We start from the raw sequence: 18,556 nt of genomic DNA on the forward strand, positions 1-18,556 counted from the left end.
ATGGATAAAGAAAACCGGACATAAAAGAAACCCATCCTCAGGCAAAAACAGGTTTCGATGTGGCCCAGGAGAGCAGGTGTTGAGCTCTTTTTATGGTCAGACTGCACATCACAGTCACACAGTAGCCTAAGACGATTGAGGTTCGAGATCCAGTGTAAGTTATTGTTTCTTGTCCTAGCACTATTGTTTCTTGTCCTAGCACTGTTGTTTTCTTGCCCTAGTACCGGTACATCCTATAACCTGTTGAATACCCTAATCCTACAGCTATCACATTTACAGTCATGTCTCATCGCTACTCTGCGAAACAAAACTTAACTTTAAAAAGTCTGTAGAATTATTCGGTTAGGGGGGGGGGGCTGTTTTCCATGCAGCCCCAACAGATTCAAAAATTGCTGTTATGTATTCTGTAAAATACCAAAAGAGGTGGAGCTTCAAGGATATTTTTTAGCCAATCAGAGCACTTGAAATCCAAAATCTGGGGCTGCAAAGAATGTTGTCCCAAAGCCATGTTTCCAAACAAATTTTTAAATATTTTAATTTTCAATCCGCAATCCATAAGTGAAAAAAGTAATCGGGTCGGACAAACACAGAGGAAAACATATCTTCCCTTTTTTCTCTTTCTTTCAGGGGGGGCTGCAGCCTTGCAGCCCCATGGCACGAGCCGCCACTGAGTAGTAGTAGTAAGACAAAGAAAATAGTTCGACCTGGTTCTGAATCTTTATCCTCGGACTGACAAAGCCTTGATAGGTTATTCCTGGTGGCTTCTCATACTTGAGGTAGAGGCTCTTGACGCAGGGCAGGGCCGGTTACCGAGATTGGCAGTGAAGTTTCCGATTGTTGAAGTGTTATTGCCTGGAAATTATTCCATTCACTAGGTGCTGCTGAATGGAGAGCAGTCCTGAAATGCGTTGCTCAAGCGCGCACACCCCGAGAGTCGAACCAGCGCCGCGTGATCTTGAGCCGGGCGAGTAACCACTGAGCTAACGGGACGGACTCATGCCACCTACTGTATTGCTGTAGTGTCTGGCTATGGTCTCTTGCATGAAGATATGTTGCTCAGTGAGGCATGCCCCTGATGCAAACAGCAGTGAGCTTGAGTAATGTATTAATACAGAGAAGTACGTTTTGAGCAAATCGAAAGCGACATTAAGCTACAGTCAACTGACAGCTTCATTTAAAACCTTATCAATTCACGTTAAAAATGTAATAGAACTCGGAGTAATGAATTGCACAATAGAATGCTGGTCAACAGCATGAAGAGATAAATACGCAACCCAGATGGTAACACAAAAGAAAAAATACCAATTTCAACGGCAAACCATTTGGATTAATCTCTCAAGCTACAACACTAAGCAAAAAAAAAATTGAAGCTAATCCAGTTGAAGCAATGCGTGAAGTCGAAGTGTTTTGTAAAATCAGGTTGGTATTATAACAGACGTAATAAATGACAAATTGCAGGAGTTTTTCACCTTGCAGAAGATTTAAACTATAGAAATAAGTGCTTGGTGGATAAGCACTGCCAAAATCTTTCGGTAAAAACTAACACAGTCTAGTTGCAGGTGCATTTGCTAGGGATATTCAGCAAAACAAGAACTGACCATTGATTACTTATAATCTTGCGCAGTCGACAGTGGGTTGCAAAAATATTTCTTGCTCTTTCAAGAATGCTAAGGTAATTTAACGATTGCTCAACAGAGCTGGTGCACTTGTGAGCACGTGACGTCACTCCATCAGTGACGTAGCTAGAATTTTAGAGGGGCAAAAGCAACGGTTGGGGGAGAAAATAAACGTTGTAATAGCATTAAAATCCATTTTTGTAGGGATTGCTCTCCCACTCCCTCCCCAATCGGTGGCTACGTCCTTGTTCCCTGATTGGCAACCCTGTGTTCAACTAAGCAGGGACATAGCCACCGATTGGATGGCTACGTCCCTGCTTGGTTGGACACAGGGTTGCCAATCTTGAAATTGTAATCTTTACACGAAGGAACATCGATTGGTCAAACTTACCCCTACAATACACTTGCTGAAAATACACTAAGATCATGTGAATTAAAATTACGTGAAGTCAGCGAGAATCATCCAACACAAAAGCATTGTAGGAGATCGTTGATGGCAGAAAAGTTGGGCTGCAGTCAGCCACATCCTGTGCTACGATCTGTGATAAAACTATATTTAAAAAACATTCTAAAGACGTTATAATCCTATTCGGCCACACTCCTTGCTAAACGTTATCATGAAAAAATATGTGTTACAAAACGGGTGACCAAAACTAAAGACTAGCTAACGGCAAGTTATTAATCATATGGCACAGCATTCGCCACAACTTGTTGGCAAACGGCAAGCAGAAAACAATACTAAAAGTAGTCATGTAATGCTCTTGAAGATTGATGGGATTCGGAGGTTTATCAAACTACAGCAAATGCATGGAACTGTAAATATACGGAATATGAACGAAGCAAAACGGTGTCATGGAGAAACAGTTAACACGGACTTAAGCTTGTTTATCCCAGACAGCAAATCAACTGCTTTTTACATTGATTCAACGTCTGAAAACGTTAAATCAATGTAAAAAACGGTTGAGTTGTTGTCTGAGTATCAAACGGAAGTGTAATGTTAGAACGACGTTGAAATTGAGCGATGAATCTTTCGAAAATAATATTGCTCTTGGACGACTTTTAGTCGTACGCTTCACATTGAGCGTTAAAAGCGACATTAAAACGTCATAGCTCAATTTCGCTACAGCGAGTTGAGTTAGAATCAATCACGATTAAAAAACAATTAAAATGTTGAAGAAGTTATGAAATGAAAAAAATTGCACATAAAGTTTTCGCGTAAAAAATGAGATCAAACATGTACAATTGTACAGCGTCGTGATTGTGCTGATGAAAATCCTTAAACGAAAAGAACTGAAGTGTTCGACCGAGACAGCTTAGGCCTCCAGCCTTGTATAAAACGTTTAAGTTTAAATCGGTATAGTTTACTGAGGCTGAAATCTTGCTCCAGTATTTCGTCGCTCAACTCAACGAGCAGCTCTCCGTCTATCCTCTCGTTATCAAACATGTCAACTACATCTTCACTGATCCCGATGAACCTGAAGGAGGAGAATGAGTTTAGAGAAGACTTGCAGCAATCTCACAGATCCCACTACAAGCAAGGTTGTGCGTCAAAATTGTACGCAGCAACTTCGGCGCCACAAACTGCTGGTATTGAGAATGAAAAGGTTGAAGAAGTGGAAGATGCAATGAGCAGATTTAAATTGCAGTAAAAAAGGATGACACAAATTTTGCATGAAGAACATCGGCCACTACCGCTGGTAGAGAAAAAAACTCAATAGGCTATATATGGTAATGATGAAGCCGTCCGTGGCAATTTTAAACCATGACCTCATCACATCGGTTACGTTGTTGAAAGTCTCGAAAGGAGCTGGGTTCGACTCCCACCCAAAGCACGCGGCTAAGTGGCAAGTAACTCAATAACAATAACATGATAAGATAGGAAAAAACATAAGAAATATCTCAGCAAGCAAAGTTGTTCATTTACGTCGTTGCAACATCACCAGAGGTCGAACTTTGCTGAGTGAGATACTGCACAATGGAAAAACAGCCAAAATCCGGTCAGTTACCTCAATGACGTCCTTAGTTCGTCCACGGTTAGAGACGTGACGTCAGTGGGCGGAAACCAGCCAATTGGAGGCTTAAAAAATAATAAAAATTGTTATTTATGAAACTAAATAATACAAGCTGTGATTGACACATGTCATTATAGGGTTTTTAAGCACAAGCCAGAAGGCGAAATAACCATACGGAATTTATTTTTTTACAAGGCTTCACAAAGCAAAGTTCGATCAGCTTCGCGAATGAAACTTCGCTTCGCAAGAAGGCACATATGGGTTCGATACCACCTCAGGTCATTTCTATGATATTGTACTCGACTGTGCTTAATCCATTGAGAAAAGAAACTATGAGAGACCAATAAATGCAACTTACACAGACATATCGCTTGACCGGGGAAGCGAACTGATGTTTCGCTTTCGTTTCGTCGTCGTTTGTGTTTGATCTGATGGGGACGGCAGAAGGACCTGAAACAAATGCCCGTTGACATTAAATCGATGCAGAAAAAGCAGTTTAGAGATTTGCTAGCGTGTTGGAATTACTCAAAGAACACATGGCCATTTCAAATAAAGCAAAGCAGATACACACGAGGAACGACACGACAAAAATTAGCATCATAAGAGAAACAAATCAGAAACCGCGAACGTTTTCGGCTAGCTTTGATCATTTGTCAATCAACAGCAAGTCCACCTTGTTTTATCTGAATATGGTTCATCTAAGTCACCTCTCTACCAAAATCGTATCTAAAACATAGTTTCGTAATATTAGTTCGTCGTCGTGTGAGCGTCTGGGGCCGAGGGTCTATCCTTTTACCACCCCAGATTCACGATTCGTTCAGGTAAACGTATGAGAATTTTAATCTAAAATTTCAAAAAATCGAGAACGGCCTACCATTTGTTAGAACCGTACTCTTCTTGCCAACGGCACTTGAAGTTGCTGGAAAGGTTTCGTTAACATGGGGTTCGCCATCAGGGGGTTCGCAGTCAGTGACGACTATAGGGACAACATCTCCACTATCTTCTACCGCACTGTGCAACTGATCGACAGGTTCTTCGGTGGTTGGAACATCAGTTTCAGGCATTTTAACGTGTGAATCTACGTTTTCATGTCGAGTTAGGTCTTTTGACGTTAGAATAACATTGTCGTATGACCGAGACGTTGAAGCAATGTTATTTGACGTAAGGCTTGGTTCATTCGGAGGGACAAGCACAAAGCAGGGGGACTCGGAACGTAGAGACGGATCTTTGACGACATAGTTCGGTATTGAGGAGCTTTCAGAGACCTCGTCTGAATGATGAGATTCGGTAACTTCTTGCGCTGTAGAGATAATCACATCGAAACAATAAAATATGATCGAAAAGTGGCTTGTTCCGATTAACGCGGACACAAAGCCTGTCTGGGTGGTTATCTCAGTGCGAAGGCTATGATTGTAAAGAATCTGCGCTTAGACGACAAGCAACGCAAAGAAACAAAGCAGCATCTTGAACGATTGAAATCGACAGAGCAACTACAGTAGAAAGTTATTTCTCCGCCGGGACATATCACAAAGAACTTATCAAAACAGCACTATAGTTGTTTATGTTTGGTTGTTAAAGGGATAGTAAAGCAAAAACCTGACTTGGCGATTTTCCACGTTCTTTGTGTTTAACATGCTACCATAAAACGATTTTCAATAAAATTTGGCCCCATTGCGGTCTGACCACCATTGTGCGCGTGCTTTTGTTAAAGCTTTCAAAGCGAGATTGGGCCTGAGCAACGAAGCGTGCGACTGTACAGTCTACGTAACAAAAGACTAGCAATCAACCGATCACGCTATAATTGTTACTGCGGGCGATTTGACTGTAGGCTATGTATGTATGTACATCAAAACAGCACATTTCAACATCAAAACAGCAGACAGTTTGCTCAAAACATCAGATGTGGTAACGTGGCTTTTGTTATTGCTCTTTGATTACGTATTCTCGAGCAGTGTTTGCACGTTTTGGTCATTTTGAAAAAAATGAAAATAAATGAAACACTGGACTTTGGGCCTTGCCAGCGCCATTGAAAACAATTTTTTTTCGGTAATTGTTTTTGAAATGTATTCTTGAATGTTCAGTTTATTCATTTTAATGCTTAATTCCGGTTTGAAATTTTCATTTAGTATGCCTTTAACATTGAAAAGATGAAGTTAAGATACCAGCGTACTCTACAGCGCCCGTGCGATGCTAGGCGATACGCTTCAACGGTTTGCATAGCATACCCCGAAAAACATAGCGCTGCACAATATGCCACATCACCATAACAAAATATAGGGATGTTCAAACAAAAGAAGATATCATTATGTTGCTCTTCCTCATATTTCTCCAGGTCTGTCGCCAACAAACTAAAGTACCACGACGGTCCCGATAACCTTGAAGGGCGTCATATGATATTTGAACAGCTCGTACCCTTTGATTCAATGATAAGCAAATTCGTTCTCTGCCTTCATATTTCAAATAACAAAATAGCCTTTATCCCAAATTGAGAAGCAGCCAACTTGGCTTTGAGACAAAGTAAAAGTTAACACTTACTTTGGACTGGGGAAGAGGCTTCCGGATTGTCAGGCTGAGGAGTTATAAAATCAGGAGGATTGCTTTCGCGTCGTGAGGTTGTTGGAGGATGAAACTCCTCCCATATGTCTTCCTCTTCATGAGGATGCTCACCGTTACGATGAGAATGGTCTTCATAGCGAAGATCCACGGTGGGATGGCTAAAAAAAGAAGAAGATTTGAGAGGGCTTTCCCCACAAGGAAGTGAATTATCAGGCAGTAAGTCTGAAGTGGTCAAGTAGCTGCTGCAACAAGAGCTGCACTAACAAGATAATCAATCTGAAGAAACAATCAAGCTTAAAATATATTCGGATAAGCTAAAGATATGATTTTATTCGAGTAAGCTGAAGATGCTATTGTTACAGCGAAATCGATTCTTGACCAAATATGCTGAGAGATTGGATTGTTGTGCAAATGACAGCATTCGATGAATGCAATTTAGCACTAGCAGGCTAAGCATCAAGAAAAGGGTATTTTGCTTGAAACATTTTATCGCTACGAAGAAACAGCGTTTTGTGGATATATAAACTATTAAAGTTGCAAAAAAAGTGAATTTGTTCCATTTTGGCCACATATCGAGTACCACTTTGGTACTTTAAATCGGACTTGTTGCCAAATGGCATGCTTCACAGGTGGGCTGTTGCAGTGAAGCGAATTCATAAGACGTCTTAGTGGATAGTCACAGAACGTCACGTCGTTATCATCATAGGACGGCTTAGTGGAGCAAAATCAGGATGACAAGTGCTATACCTTTCCAATCAAATATATCATTTAGTTTCAATTTATTCAAAACCTACTGTTTTAATTTTTGATGTTATTGCTCCAAAACGTTTTAGCGATTGTAAAATGCTCGAAACTCAAATCATTACTTTTGAAAAATAAATATTAAAATTTCGGTTCGTGATGAACAGCCACATGCGGTAATTCCAGTAATAAACCTCAGCATCATGTATCAAATTGCAATGCACAAATTCCCAAGAGTAACGTCTCTTACTAATAAAGGCAACGTGAAGGCGTGCTTCCGCTTTTCATGGAACTGATGGCCAGCAAGTTTATTTTCATGAATTTGAGCTAAATAAAACACGAGTCTAGTTCCCGCTAACGCTAGCCTACTTTAACAATGCCAGGGTACAGCACTTGCAGTAGGTTTATTGTCGTACGTTTCGCAGTGTACTGCAGTGGCAAATTGCACAACTTTTAACTAAGACAGCAGTCCATACGTGGAATGCAGCTACATACAAAAGTCATACCTTAACGCCACAGTTGATACAAGGGGATCCGCGACATTAGGAACAGGAGCAGGACGTGTTGGCATGTCCAATGGAATTTGAGGAACGGCTCTGTTTGGGGATGGAGCTGGAGCAGGAGGAGTCCGGAACTTAGGAGGAACTGGAGGAGCAGTTTGAAGGTTTGCATCATAGTTATTTGGTGGGGTCGTGAAACCGGACATGTGGGGGCTAGTTGGAGAATTTCTTGGGGGTAACGGGGGGTTGGCAACAGCCTGGCATGCAGAAAGACCTGGGGTGGGTAACTGTCTTCGAGAGGAAGTTCCTTTTCTACTCCCGCGTCCGTTTCTCTGGATACTGCCTTCAGATTGCTGATTCGAAAGGAGCTGAATTGCCGATAATCCTTGCGTGTTTCCACCAGCATTCATTCTCTTCTTTAAATGGGTTGGACTCAGAACTAGCGATCGCATAAAGGCGTTACTATTCAGTGGTTTAGGCTTCGTCAGGCGCTTGTTCCGTGGGATATGAAATCTTACCGATCTAATCAAATATAAAACAAACAATTAGAAATGCTTATTTTATGGATACACAGAATCAATGCACATTGCACAAGCATACGGATATGCAAACCGAGTAAAGAGCAGTTTACTAAGACGAAGGATAGAAAGTATTGATATTTAGATTTCATAACCACACGTTAGAATTTTTGCTGAATGTAGAACGATGCAACTACTGCTGATAAAGTTTCCCAAAACAACGTGAGCTTTTAACTCATCAGTGGAAACCAAACGGCTCATACAAGGCTTCAGATTTGTCCAAAGAGAGATGATAATATTTCAAGAAGTATTGCAGTCCCCTTTGTACTTCTCAGCAATTCTCAGAATGTCCTACTTCATAGTTTCTAGAGGGCGTATCAAACATAAACATTCATTTCCTAAACACTTTCTCTCGCACTGCTATGAACACTGATGTCTAGTGAGAGAAAGTCATAACAGGTAGATTTGTTTTCATTGTCGTGAAAGGGCATGGTAGATTTTATTGTTTGCCAACAAATAAAAGGCAAACGACAGCTGTGGCAGGGCGTACCGCCGGACAAGACGAAGAACACATTAGTTTCACTTTCCACCAAACGAGGAATTACAAAATGACACGCTTTTGTGTCATTTTGTAATTCCTCGCAATTTTCTCTGAAGCAATCTCAGGTAACAAAATGCCCCGTTTTCACCTTGATTCAACGTCTGCAGACATAACAACAGTATTTCAGTACTGTACGGTAGGTCGTGAGCATGCGCATAGCCTGCGGTTTACAGTAAGTTTAGCGCACAAAGCGATACACATACACACTTCTCATGCAAACAGCAAAAGATTACTCCGATTAGACACACATATAGAACAAGACTAAGGTTATTCCTATATACTTGAAGCCAAGCATGGGCGGATGAGAAGATGAAATTCTCATTACCGGCTTGCGTGGCCGAGTGGTGAGAACGTCTGCGCGACGTTCGAAAGGACGTGGGTTCGACACCGCTCTAGAGCACGCGGCTGTGTCTTGGCAAGACACTTAAAGGCATGCCAAAAATAATGGGAGCAGCTGACTCGATAACTGTATAGTTCCTTTGCTGCTTCCAGTCGTCTGTTGTGTTGCATGTGTAATCGCAGTGTACTATATGTTGTCGCAATGGGCGCAAAGTAAAACATGTTATTATTACACTAAGCCTTTGGCCAACGAGAGTAGGGTGACTAGTTCCTTTCTCTCGGCCGTCTTTCCTTCAGCAACTACACCCACCAAACTTATTACATCCTAGGTAGAGACGAGTGGTGTTTTTAACAACCAGCTTAAGCTGGTTGTTGAACCATGTTTGCACAATTGGAAAGTATGTGCTTAATCCGCTGCGCTATTTCACTGAGCGAAGTCTTTGGTTTTTAACGTTCTCCAAGCATGTATCGGTCATAACTGGGTACTGTACAATGTACATGATTAACTCAATTTTCAACTCAGCAATCAACGGCGTAACCTCAAGTCAAGGTTTTTTGAAACGTAGAACTAGACAGCAGAATCAGTCGTTTTTACATTGATGCAAAGTCTGCAGACGTTGGATCAATGTAAAAACGACTGATTTTTGTTGTCTGGGGGAGTTAGGGTTAGTCCATGCGATGCAATCAAGCTATAGGCTATAACACACTTTCAATTCAAAAGCAAATACACATAGACACCTGCCAGTACAGCCAGCTCAGTTGATTCAGTTGTCGAAAAGTAAACAGCTAGCATAATTATGACTGAAGTTTAATTCGCACAGCAAAAACTGACGATTGACCAGTTACACAAATATTCGAACAAAGAGCATTGAAAATTAAAATATTTAAATGCAAAGAACCAACGAAACCAACACAAAAGTAACGTGTGCCCACTAGACATCAAAAATATTTCCAAAAGGACAAAGAACACCACAGTATCATAAACTATTTTGAAAAGTGACACAGAACATGTTCTATTGTCAACTACTCGTTCTGCATAGTGAAAAGTATCGTTTCGAAAATTCTAAATCTCTCGGCTATACAATTACATGGCTTCGATTAATTTTGCGAGTCCAGCAATGAAAGTATACGACCAAACAGACTGCTTTACAGTAAATGCATACGACTGAGCTGTTGTTCTTCCCTGTGCCGATCTGTTTCATTCGTGTGCCTGCACTCAAGCAAAGGAAACTGTACTCAAGTAAACTGGATGGGACTTAACGATAATCTTTAAATTATTGGATGCAAATCCAACTTGTCTCTATCTTACTAAACTTTCCTTCGTCAAAAATAGGCAGTGGAAATCAGTTCTTTCTTACATTGATTTAACGTCTGCAGATGTTGAATCTGCACATAAAGTACTTTTTTTTTACATTAATGTAACGTCTGCAGATCTTGAGTCAATGCAAAAAAAGAGCTGATTTGCTGAGTGATAAATATCGTTTCCACAACTCAAACTGCAAACAGGAAGAATTCATTCGACGTGATATCATAGGCTACACACTACACAGCAAACCAGCAGATCCTTGTTTGGAAAAAAACAATTTACCAACTGTGCATGAATCCTGGGCACTGTGCTGTCATGTGCTGCTCGCTGAATAATGGAAGAAATTTCCTTTTCACGCGTTTCGAAACAATCCCAGAAGGCAAATCAGTCATTTTTTACATGGATTCAACGTTTGTTGACGTCGAATCCATGTAAAAAAACGACTGATTTGCTGCCTGGAAAGCAAGTGACAAAGAATGACGAAACGCGTTGCCAGAACGTTTGATTAATAGCTGCCATTGCCATAACTGATTCAATGCACGTATTGTAAAGGAGGTTAAAAATAAACGCTCAAAGTGGAAATATACGCCTCGTTTTGCATTGCAGGCATTCCCAGGCAACAAATCGGTGCTTTTTTACATCGATTCAACATCTGCAGATGTTGAAAAAAAGAAACGATTTGCTGCTTTAGTTAAGCGATGATTATGGATTCAATAAAACGCATAATGCAACTGTTGATTGAAACCACGCAATGAGGTAAGTTACAAAGGTTCTCATACAATTCTCATCGTTAGAAAGCACCGTCATTTGCACACCACAAGCACAAGTCCACAACATCTTCGGGTTAAGGTTAGTTAACTAACATCGCTAAATGACCATCATGACAAACAAAGCAAGAATAGAATGCTTTGGTTCTGCCAAGACGCATATCGGGTTAACGCTAAACAGAAGATGTAGTGGAGTGTAGACTGTAGAGGTCTGGTACTGAAACAGATCGCCAATCATGATCTACTCTGTTCAACTGCTCATCATATTATCTGACAGTGTTGATGATCTACGGTCTGGTGATGATGTAGAGCAGGGGTCCGCAAAGAGAGGGTCGCGACCCAAATTTGGGTTGCGAGATCATCCACTGTGTGTCGCAAAACAGTTTAAACGTACTATCATATAAATACATTTTTTTAGGCAAAAATAAATACAATCAAACAGTATACTCTTAAATGTGCTAAATTTCATACAGTTTTGTACAAGAGCATTTATACTTTCAATGGTAGTATAGTAGGCTAGTCACCGCTTATTAAGCCCACGGTTAATAGGTCCACCCGCTTATTAAGCCCGATAACCGATGGGCCATTCCGGAAATAATGAAATTATGAGTGACAGAAATTCGTCCCCCGCTTAATAGGTCCACTCTCCTAATAAGCCCAAAATTGTCCGGTCTCGATGTGGGTTTAACAAGCGGGGACGACCGTGTTGAAATTTGTATCAAATTGCAAAGTATTTTGCGCAAAATTATATGCTTCTGAAACGTGTCGTGTAGGTCGCAAAGATTTAAAACGTTTGTTTTTTGGGTCGCGCCCGCGAGTATTTGTGGGCCCCTGATGTAGAGAAATGGTTGCAAGAATTTCAAATTTTCTTAATAAAACAGAAATTGACAAAGGAATTTTACTCACACGCATACAACAACACAAAGTCATGGGAAAATATCTGCATCAATGGATGTAAAAATTGGCTTGTTAAACAATCGAGCAGTCCACATACAACAACAGGCGACGTACTTGCTGTATTCATCGATATTGGAAGGACTATTCTGCAATTTGGAATTCATGTACGCACTTTGCACGTACGTTTGGTACTGTGTGATTTCGGCCATGTCTTCCTTGCTGCTTTCCTGTATCACAAAAGATAACAGCTCAAACCCACTCAGAAAAATACGTACTTTTACATAGATTCAAAGTCAGCAGACGTTGCAGCAATGGAAAAAAGACCGGTTTTGCTTATGAATCATATGACTTCTTATATCCGTGCAACTTTAGTTTATGGGCATGACGCTTTCTGTTGACCTCAAGCAGCAAGCACACAGTACAGCTGTGACTGACCAGTTGGTCTTGAATATTACGTTACAAGAGGATAATTGCAACTTAGCAATACAATGATCTGTGACTGTGATAGTAATTATCATAGAAACGCAACTCAAATTTATGGTGTCGCAAGCGCATAGTTTCTACACCTTTTTTATTCTCAGTTTTGCACCACAAAATGAAAGGAGGAAACATTAACATTAGAATAAAGGCACTGCGACGGGTTGCCTTATCAGTTTCAAAAAATTTAGTCACAAATTTAACAATCTATTTACGCGATACCGATATTACTGACCGACGATAAAGATGCAAGAACCGCGGGGAGCATGAAGGTGACATCTGTGACAGACAATTCAACGATCCGTTGGAATGGAGTGATCGCCAATACCAAGTCGTGCTCTTCGAGCTGTGAGACAGTGAAAGTGATATGTCGTTATTGCAACTGATTGGGAATTTTTTTTATGATTTCTTTTTGCCTGAGTATAAACTTTTGAGCATTGTTGACCACAGTGAGAACTGAGATTATAAGAATACCAAGCCAGCAAACGTTGCCATTTCACATCGTTTTAGCGTCTGGCTACGTCGAAACGACGTAAAAGTGGCAATTTTGCTGGTTGGGAAAAGCAAAGCAGTCTCTTAGAGAGAGCAAGTTTGTGATTTTCATCATCGATGCAAGTCTGAAACATTGATGCAGACGTTGAATCAATGTAAAAAAACATACAATTGTAAACAAAAATAATGTAAAATAACATACAAAAACATTTAAAAAACGACTGATTTGCTGTCTGAGTAGATTTATGCTTCTCTGGTATGAAGGTTCAAGCACGTTGTCGTTATAATGCTCAGTAGATTTATCATTAAAGTGGATAAGTTTGAACGTATGTAAAAAAATCTATCAGAAAAAAGATGCTTCAGAAATGTAAGTATAATTCTCAATGCAAACAATGTATAATACCCCGATTAATTTAAGATTCATTCCAGAGCGCAACACAAACTCATCTTTGACAGACCGGGTGGAGTTTGTTGAAACCGTAACTGTAATAGGAAAGTTAGCTTGTTCCATAATCTGTTGTAGTGAAATAACACCTCGTCTCTCCATTAGGTTCACAAGTAAAGGAGGTCCCGTTGCGAACCATCCTTGAATGGACAGAGGCAAACTAAAGGAGAAAATGAGCGAGTTAAATACTCAAACGGTTATACCAGGTTCCACAGCTAGAGTAAGCAAGATAGTAAGCAAGAAACGTTTGGAAAAGGAGGATAAATCGCGGCAAACATAGTGGTCTGTTTCGTGATGAACAACAAAACCACATTGTAAGTTCAGAAATCAACCGACACATCAGAATATCGAATGTTAAACTAGTTTATATCCCAATAAACTTTACGATTCAGACAACGCAAAATAATCGCATCTCTTTCAATGCGGGTATGAGGCTTTCTACGTTTTTGGTTTCCAGGGTTCTGCTGTTCCTGCATTGTTTCAACCATAAGAATGCTTCAGGTGTGTGCAGACGCCTGATTCTTTCAACTACACAATCTATTCGCTTGAACTGTTGGATTTGATGGACGCGCCAAATTATGTTCGTCCAAATAAATATAAAGTTAAGTTCTACAGCAAGTGCACGTTTGAAACCATTGTGGTTACACCACCTTTTTCTTTTGTTGGTTTTGTTTCTGCATTTCATTTTTAACTGTGTCGCTTCTTTTGCATTCCGACAATGAAAGTTAAAGTGACTGAAACATCTGATGATTGACACAAAGTGTTATGAAGAAATTAAGGCCAGACTACGAATTGTCTCAGACAGAAAAGACGTTGAATCGATGTAAAAATGACAGATTTTGCCATCTGGGTATGAACAAACCTCAAACTTTCGTTCAAGCGATTGCAATGAACAATCAAGACGTTGTGCTGAGTGCGTCGTACTTTGCTTTTAAACCGACTTGCTGGCTGCACATCACAACAACATGTTAAAATCGTAGCGTTTCATATCTGCTTATACATACAAAGGTCAGTGTACAAAAAAAATATATTGCTCAATTTGTCATAACGTATTTAAATTTAAGACGACACATTTTCTTTGCTAGAATGTAAAGGAGTTTGCAAATGTGTGAAGCAGGCTGAAGTCAGTTGCTAAAAGACAACATTTCCATTAATACAATGTTATAAAGATAACAGCTAATTTGTTAATTATTTGCATCAGACCAATATAATCAAGCCATTGTGCATTTCAGAATATTTACATGTTCAAAATACTGTAGTATTAAACTTCCCGATAATAAAATCTTTCCAGAATATCGATTTCTAGTTATGAATTATTAAAACCAACACCAGTAAAGATCGACTATGTATTAAAACACCACATGTACAGAGGCTAAGTCAATAAAAACTATTTTTTAAGCTTAATGCTGCAAGCTCAGGCCGTCCAAGTCTACAATGAATGAACTTATAAACATTCATGCAAGGGGTCTGCTACTATTCGGTGAGTCCGATTCGGTGAGTTCCTAACCTCTAACCCTAAAACGGCAATGATAATTAGGCTACGGTACCCAATAATTTAAAAAAAAAATTTGAAAAAATCCCCGTTAAGGGATCGAACTCACCGAATCGGACTCACCGAAACGGGCCATTCCGTCATGCAAGTGGCCAGAGAGAAAATCAATCGTTTTTTACATTAATTCAACGTCTGAAGACGTTGAATCAATGTCAAAACGGTTGATTTGCTGTCTGAGTGGTGGAAAGAGACAGCTCAGTTAGCAAACCTGTCTTTTCACACTGATTCAACGTTTGCAGACGTTGAAGCAATACAAAAAGTTAGCCATCTACGAAGTGTTAATGAGTTTATAAAAATATCAATATAATGAATATACCTTGCTGGTGGTGGCCTGGCCAGTTTGCGATTCACCCTTGCTGACTATTGTTAGTTCGTCTCCTTTTTGAAGAACAACAGTTGAAAATTTACCGGAAGAATCGTCGTTTGCAAGCGTCACTGTCAGCTGTTCTTGGATATAAACTTTGGAAGGAAACGCGTCGGCAACTTCTTGAATGGAACGGAAAGTCTAAAATTGGCGATCATTGCAATTAGCATGATGTCTCACCAATACCATAATAAATCTATCTATAAAGTACCCTTACTCATTATAAATGTCTATGAGTAATGCACTGAAATTGAAGATTACACTTTGCAAGCATACTCTTTCTAAAGGAAAGTATTGTATAATACGTGGTACAAAAAGAAAGGTTTCGTTTTATTATTATTATTTATGGGTCAAAAAATCCAAAGTTTTAGAAATATCAAAAAATACCATTAACTGAGCTTCATCCCTTTCAAAGTTATTGGTTATTTTGAATAAACCGCTGTATTCACTGGAAATTTCCACTTGCTTTCCCATCACATAGTGCCCTTCCTCTATCGTTTGAGCAATCATTCTAAAATGAAATGGACGAAAGAATAGTTCAACAAATGTTAAACATCAAGTGGTTAGAGAAATTAATATTCAAAAAAAAGTAAATTCAATCAAGTCTTATAAAATACTAAGCATCGAATGCTCCAATAGTAGATCTTTCAACAACAAGCAAATCGGGCGATCAAGCAGCTCAATCCATGGATTAATTTTTGGCATAATCCATAAACAATATTCCACTGGTTAAAATCACTGATTGCAGATACCCGATTAATTAATCAGACAATTAACACAATCGAAAGCTAAAAGATTTGCTGTTGGTGCATTCAACCCCAATCGAGATAAGATGCACGTCAAAAAATTGTGCAAGTTCAAAAACACAAAAGTATAAAAAACAACTTTTGAACATGACAGTGCTTGATAGTAGTGACAACATATAATTTGCCTAAGATTTCAAAAAATCACATGCTTTTCTACCTTTTTCAAGGTCATTGCTAAGTATGGTAAATAACACTTAATACAAAAAAGGCTTTTTTCACAAAAGCAAAATGGTCAAACGAAAGCTTACAAGTGATTAAAAAAAAGCTTTTTGTAAGTTTTTAATCGAATTCATTTCAGATTGCAAAGCATATCTATGTATGTGGCTGCTGAAATCTGCATTAGCAATTCAATCAAGAAAAACAGCTTAGGCACTAGATAAATGTGAAACATGATCAAAAAGCAAGGAAATCAGTAAACGTTTGTAGCTCCTGTGAGCTCTGCATACGCTACATTCATGTTCTCTAACGCCACTCATAATTGGTTCTGGAATCTGTATCATCCTTGCAGGCTTATATATAATTCATTCCTGCACTTTTCACTACTCTTAGGACTGAAATTCCACAAAGCGTGCGGTCGCTCTCTTACAATTGCGTTACATTAAGTTTTGCGTCCATCTACGTTGTTAGTTTGTTGCGTGTCGCTTACAGTAGTCTATAAGTGGTCGCCATGTTTGTAATCTAGAACCAGTTCTTAAACTGCAAAGTCCAGCGTCATTCTTAATTCTTTATATGTAAGGTCCAATAAGTTACAGAAGCCTCAGAAGGTGTTGGTTTCAACATGTAAGTTTGGTAGTCTACCTTACCTACTCTACATGTTCCAATAAGTTCTGAGAAGTTTTAATATGTACGGTGGTAGCTGAAATGTAGGAAAGTAGTTTCAACAGTAGCCTATTCAAGATGACCAGTACATTCCAGTATGCAATCAGTGCGTTTCAATACGTCTTCAGTACGTTTCAATAAGTGACATGTGCCTAAAAGCTTTTTTATGGACTTCAGCTTCAAGTTTGATTTCAATCAGTTCTACACTTTGTTGTTGCCTGTTGGTTTAATTTTTGGATGTCAGACCGGTCTTCCCTCTTTGTTCTGATGGTGTCTAGTTGATTTTGTTACTACAATCAACTACTATGCAAGAGTATAGACATTGTCCTCAAGTCATCCCCACCACTACCATGCTCGGGATGTTATTGCACTAACTGCAGCTGTATATGAGCAGATCACTATCAACAATGCTGATACACGTTCAAGATAAGCTCTGCTCTTCAACAGCAAAAGAAGTGAATGTAAAATCAGCAAGGCCTCATAAACATCTTCCACTGGGCGAACTAAAATGACAACAATTTTAAATTCATATCATATCGTATCCAAATGCACATTGATTGTTAACGACTAGAACTACGGTACCTTATTGGGTTCCGCCTAGATAGCAACATCACTGGTTCAGCTTCAGGAAGATTGTAATCAGATGACGTTTTCTCTGACAGTTTCACAATCTGAAAACACAGTAAGTCATACAAATGATAGTTCGTTATTTCACTTATGATAATGATGTCTACTTGTCTATTCCTTGCTTTCGAGGATGATAGTTTATGCAATAAAATGCTGACGGGGAGTTCTTAAATAGCTAATGAGTCAAATCCTGGCTTAAAAAGTTTAGCTACATATGGGACATGTAAGATCCTTTTTTCAAATACCGTACTCTTATGAAATACAATCATTTTGATACTTTCATAATAACCAATAAAAAGATGAGTAAATAACTTTTGGAGTAATCAAAAAAATGACATACTTGGTCATTGTTGACAATATACGTATCTGAGCAGTACTTCAACCATTAACATGACAAGCAAATTGTTCAGCAACTTACAATCATTAAGTGATTGCAATGTATACCAAACAAGCAGTACAGGCACACTTGTACTACCTGAGGTAATCCAAACTTTTGTTCTATTTCTTCAAACGTAGACTGTTCTTCAGTCCATTTTAACTTTGTTCCAGCAGCAAGAATGTCATCCATTTTGCGATTTCAAGTGTCAGAATGCAGTTAACTTTCTAAACCATTTAAACCATTTAGTTCAAACGCAAGCTCCTTAGAAGTGTTGCTCTATAATATAAACACATAATAAATTAATTAAGGTGAAGAACCAATAAGCACAGTTTTTATAAAAAATACATTTTCTATCCAATGTTCACTCAAAAATTGGGGTCACAAAAACAAGAAAGCGATGCCATAATACGTTCTGCTGAAAGTGGTAACAGAGTTTGATCTTAACGCTAGTCCGCTAGCCAATGGCTAGTGAAAATTTGTGCGGACTAGTAAAAATGTTGCAGTTCTAGTCCGATTGGCTAGTGAAAATATTGACAGCAAAGAAGAGCTTGTTGTCACTGTGTAATATTAATACGTCCCCATTCCCCAAGCTTGAACATTTTTACAAACAATATTTTATTTGACTCTTATTTCGTTTTTTTCCTCTTCTTTGGATTGTTACCTTATCGTAGTTGAAGAGCTTGTGTGCCTCCGTGACCTAAAGAGTTATGCTGACCCAACAAGCCAGACAGGTCTGACGGTA

The 18,556-nt window shown here is 39.2% G+C and overlaps 1 protein-coding gene across 1 annotated transcript; it reads right to left on the minus strand.

The window, feature by feature from the left end:
• Window positions 1-1,094: 1,094 nt before the first annotated feature.
• Window positions 1,095-18,003, minus strand: LOC145768630 (GRB2-associated and regulator of MAPK protein-like). Its single transcript, XM_082580176.1, has 14 exons — window positions 17,911-18,003; window positions 17,391-17,479; window positions 15,571-15,694; window positions 15,136-15,324; window positions 14,130-14,215; window positions 13,226-13,427; window positions 12,566-12,676; window positions 11,968-12,080; window positions 7,432-7,947; window positions 6,164-6,342; window positions 4,503-4,928; window positions 3,987-4,078; window positions 3,623-3,693; window positions 1,095-3,091 (listed from the first exon to the last, which is right to left on the minus strand). The coding sequence occupies exons 1-14, from the start codon at window positions 18,001-18,003 to the stop codon at window positions 2,893-2,895; spliced, it is 2,490 nt and encodes an 829-aa protein (XP_082436302.1). The 3' UTR covers window positions 1,095-2,892.
• Window positions 18,004-18,556: the final 553 nt, after the last annotated feature.

This window comes from Aplidium turbinatum, chromosome 4, assembly GCF_918807975.1.
Source record: "Aplidium turbinatum chromosome 4, kaAplTurb1.1, whole genome shotgun sequence".
NCBI classification, from domain to species: Eukaryota; Metazoa; Chordata; class Ascidiacea; order Aplousobranchia; family Polyclinidae; genus Aplidium; species Aplidium turbinatum.

Excerpts from the sequence above, each read along its gene's own strand:
- LOC145768630 (XM_082580176.1), bottom strand. The coding sequence starts at position 18,003 with ATGGATGACATTCTTGCTGCTGGAACAAAGTTAAAATGGACTGAAGAA. Across the intron at positions 12,677-13,225 it reads TGAATCTTAAATTAATCGGG|CTCGAAGAGCACGACTTGGT; the intron begins GTATTATACATT and ends ACTGTCTCACAG. Across the intron at positions 4,079-4,502 it reads GAGTACGGTTCTAACAAATG|GTCCTTCTGCCGTCCCCATC; the intron begins GTAGGCCGTTCT and ends CATTTGTTTCAG.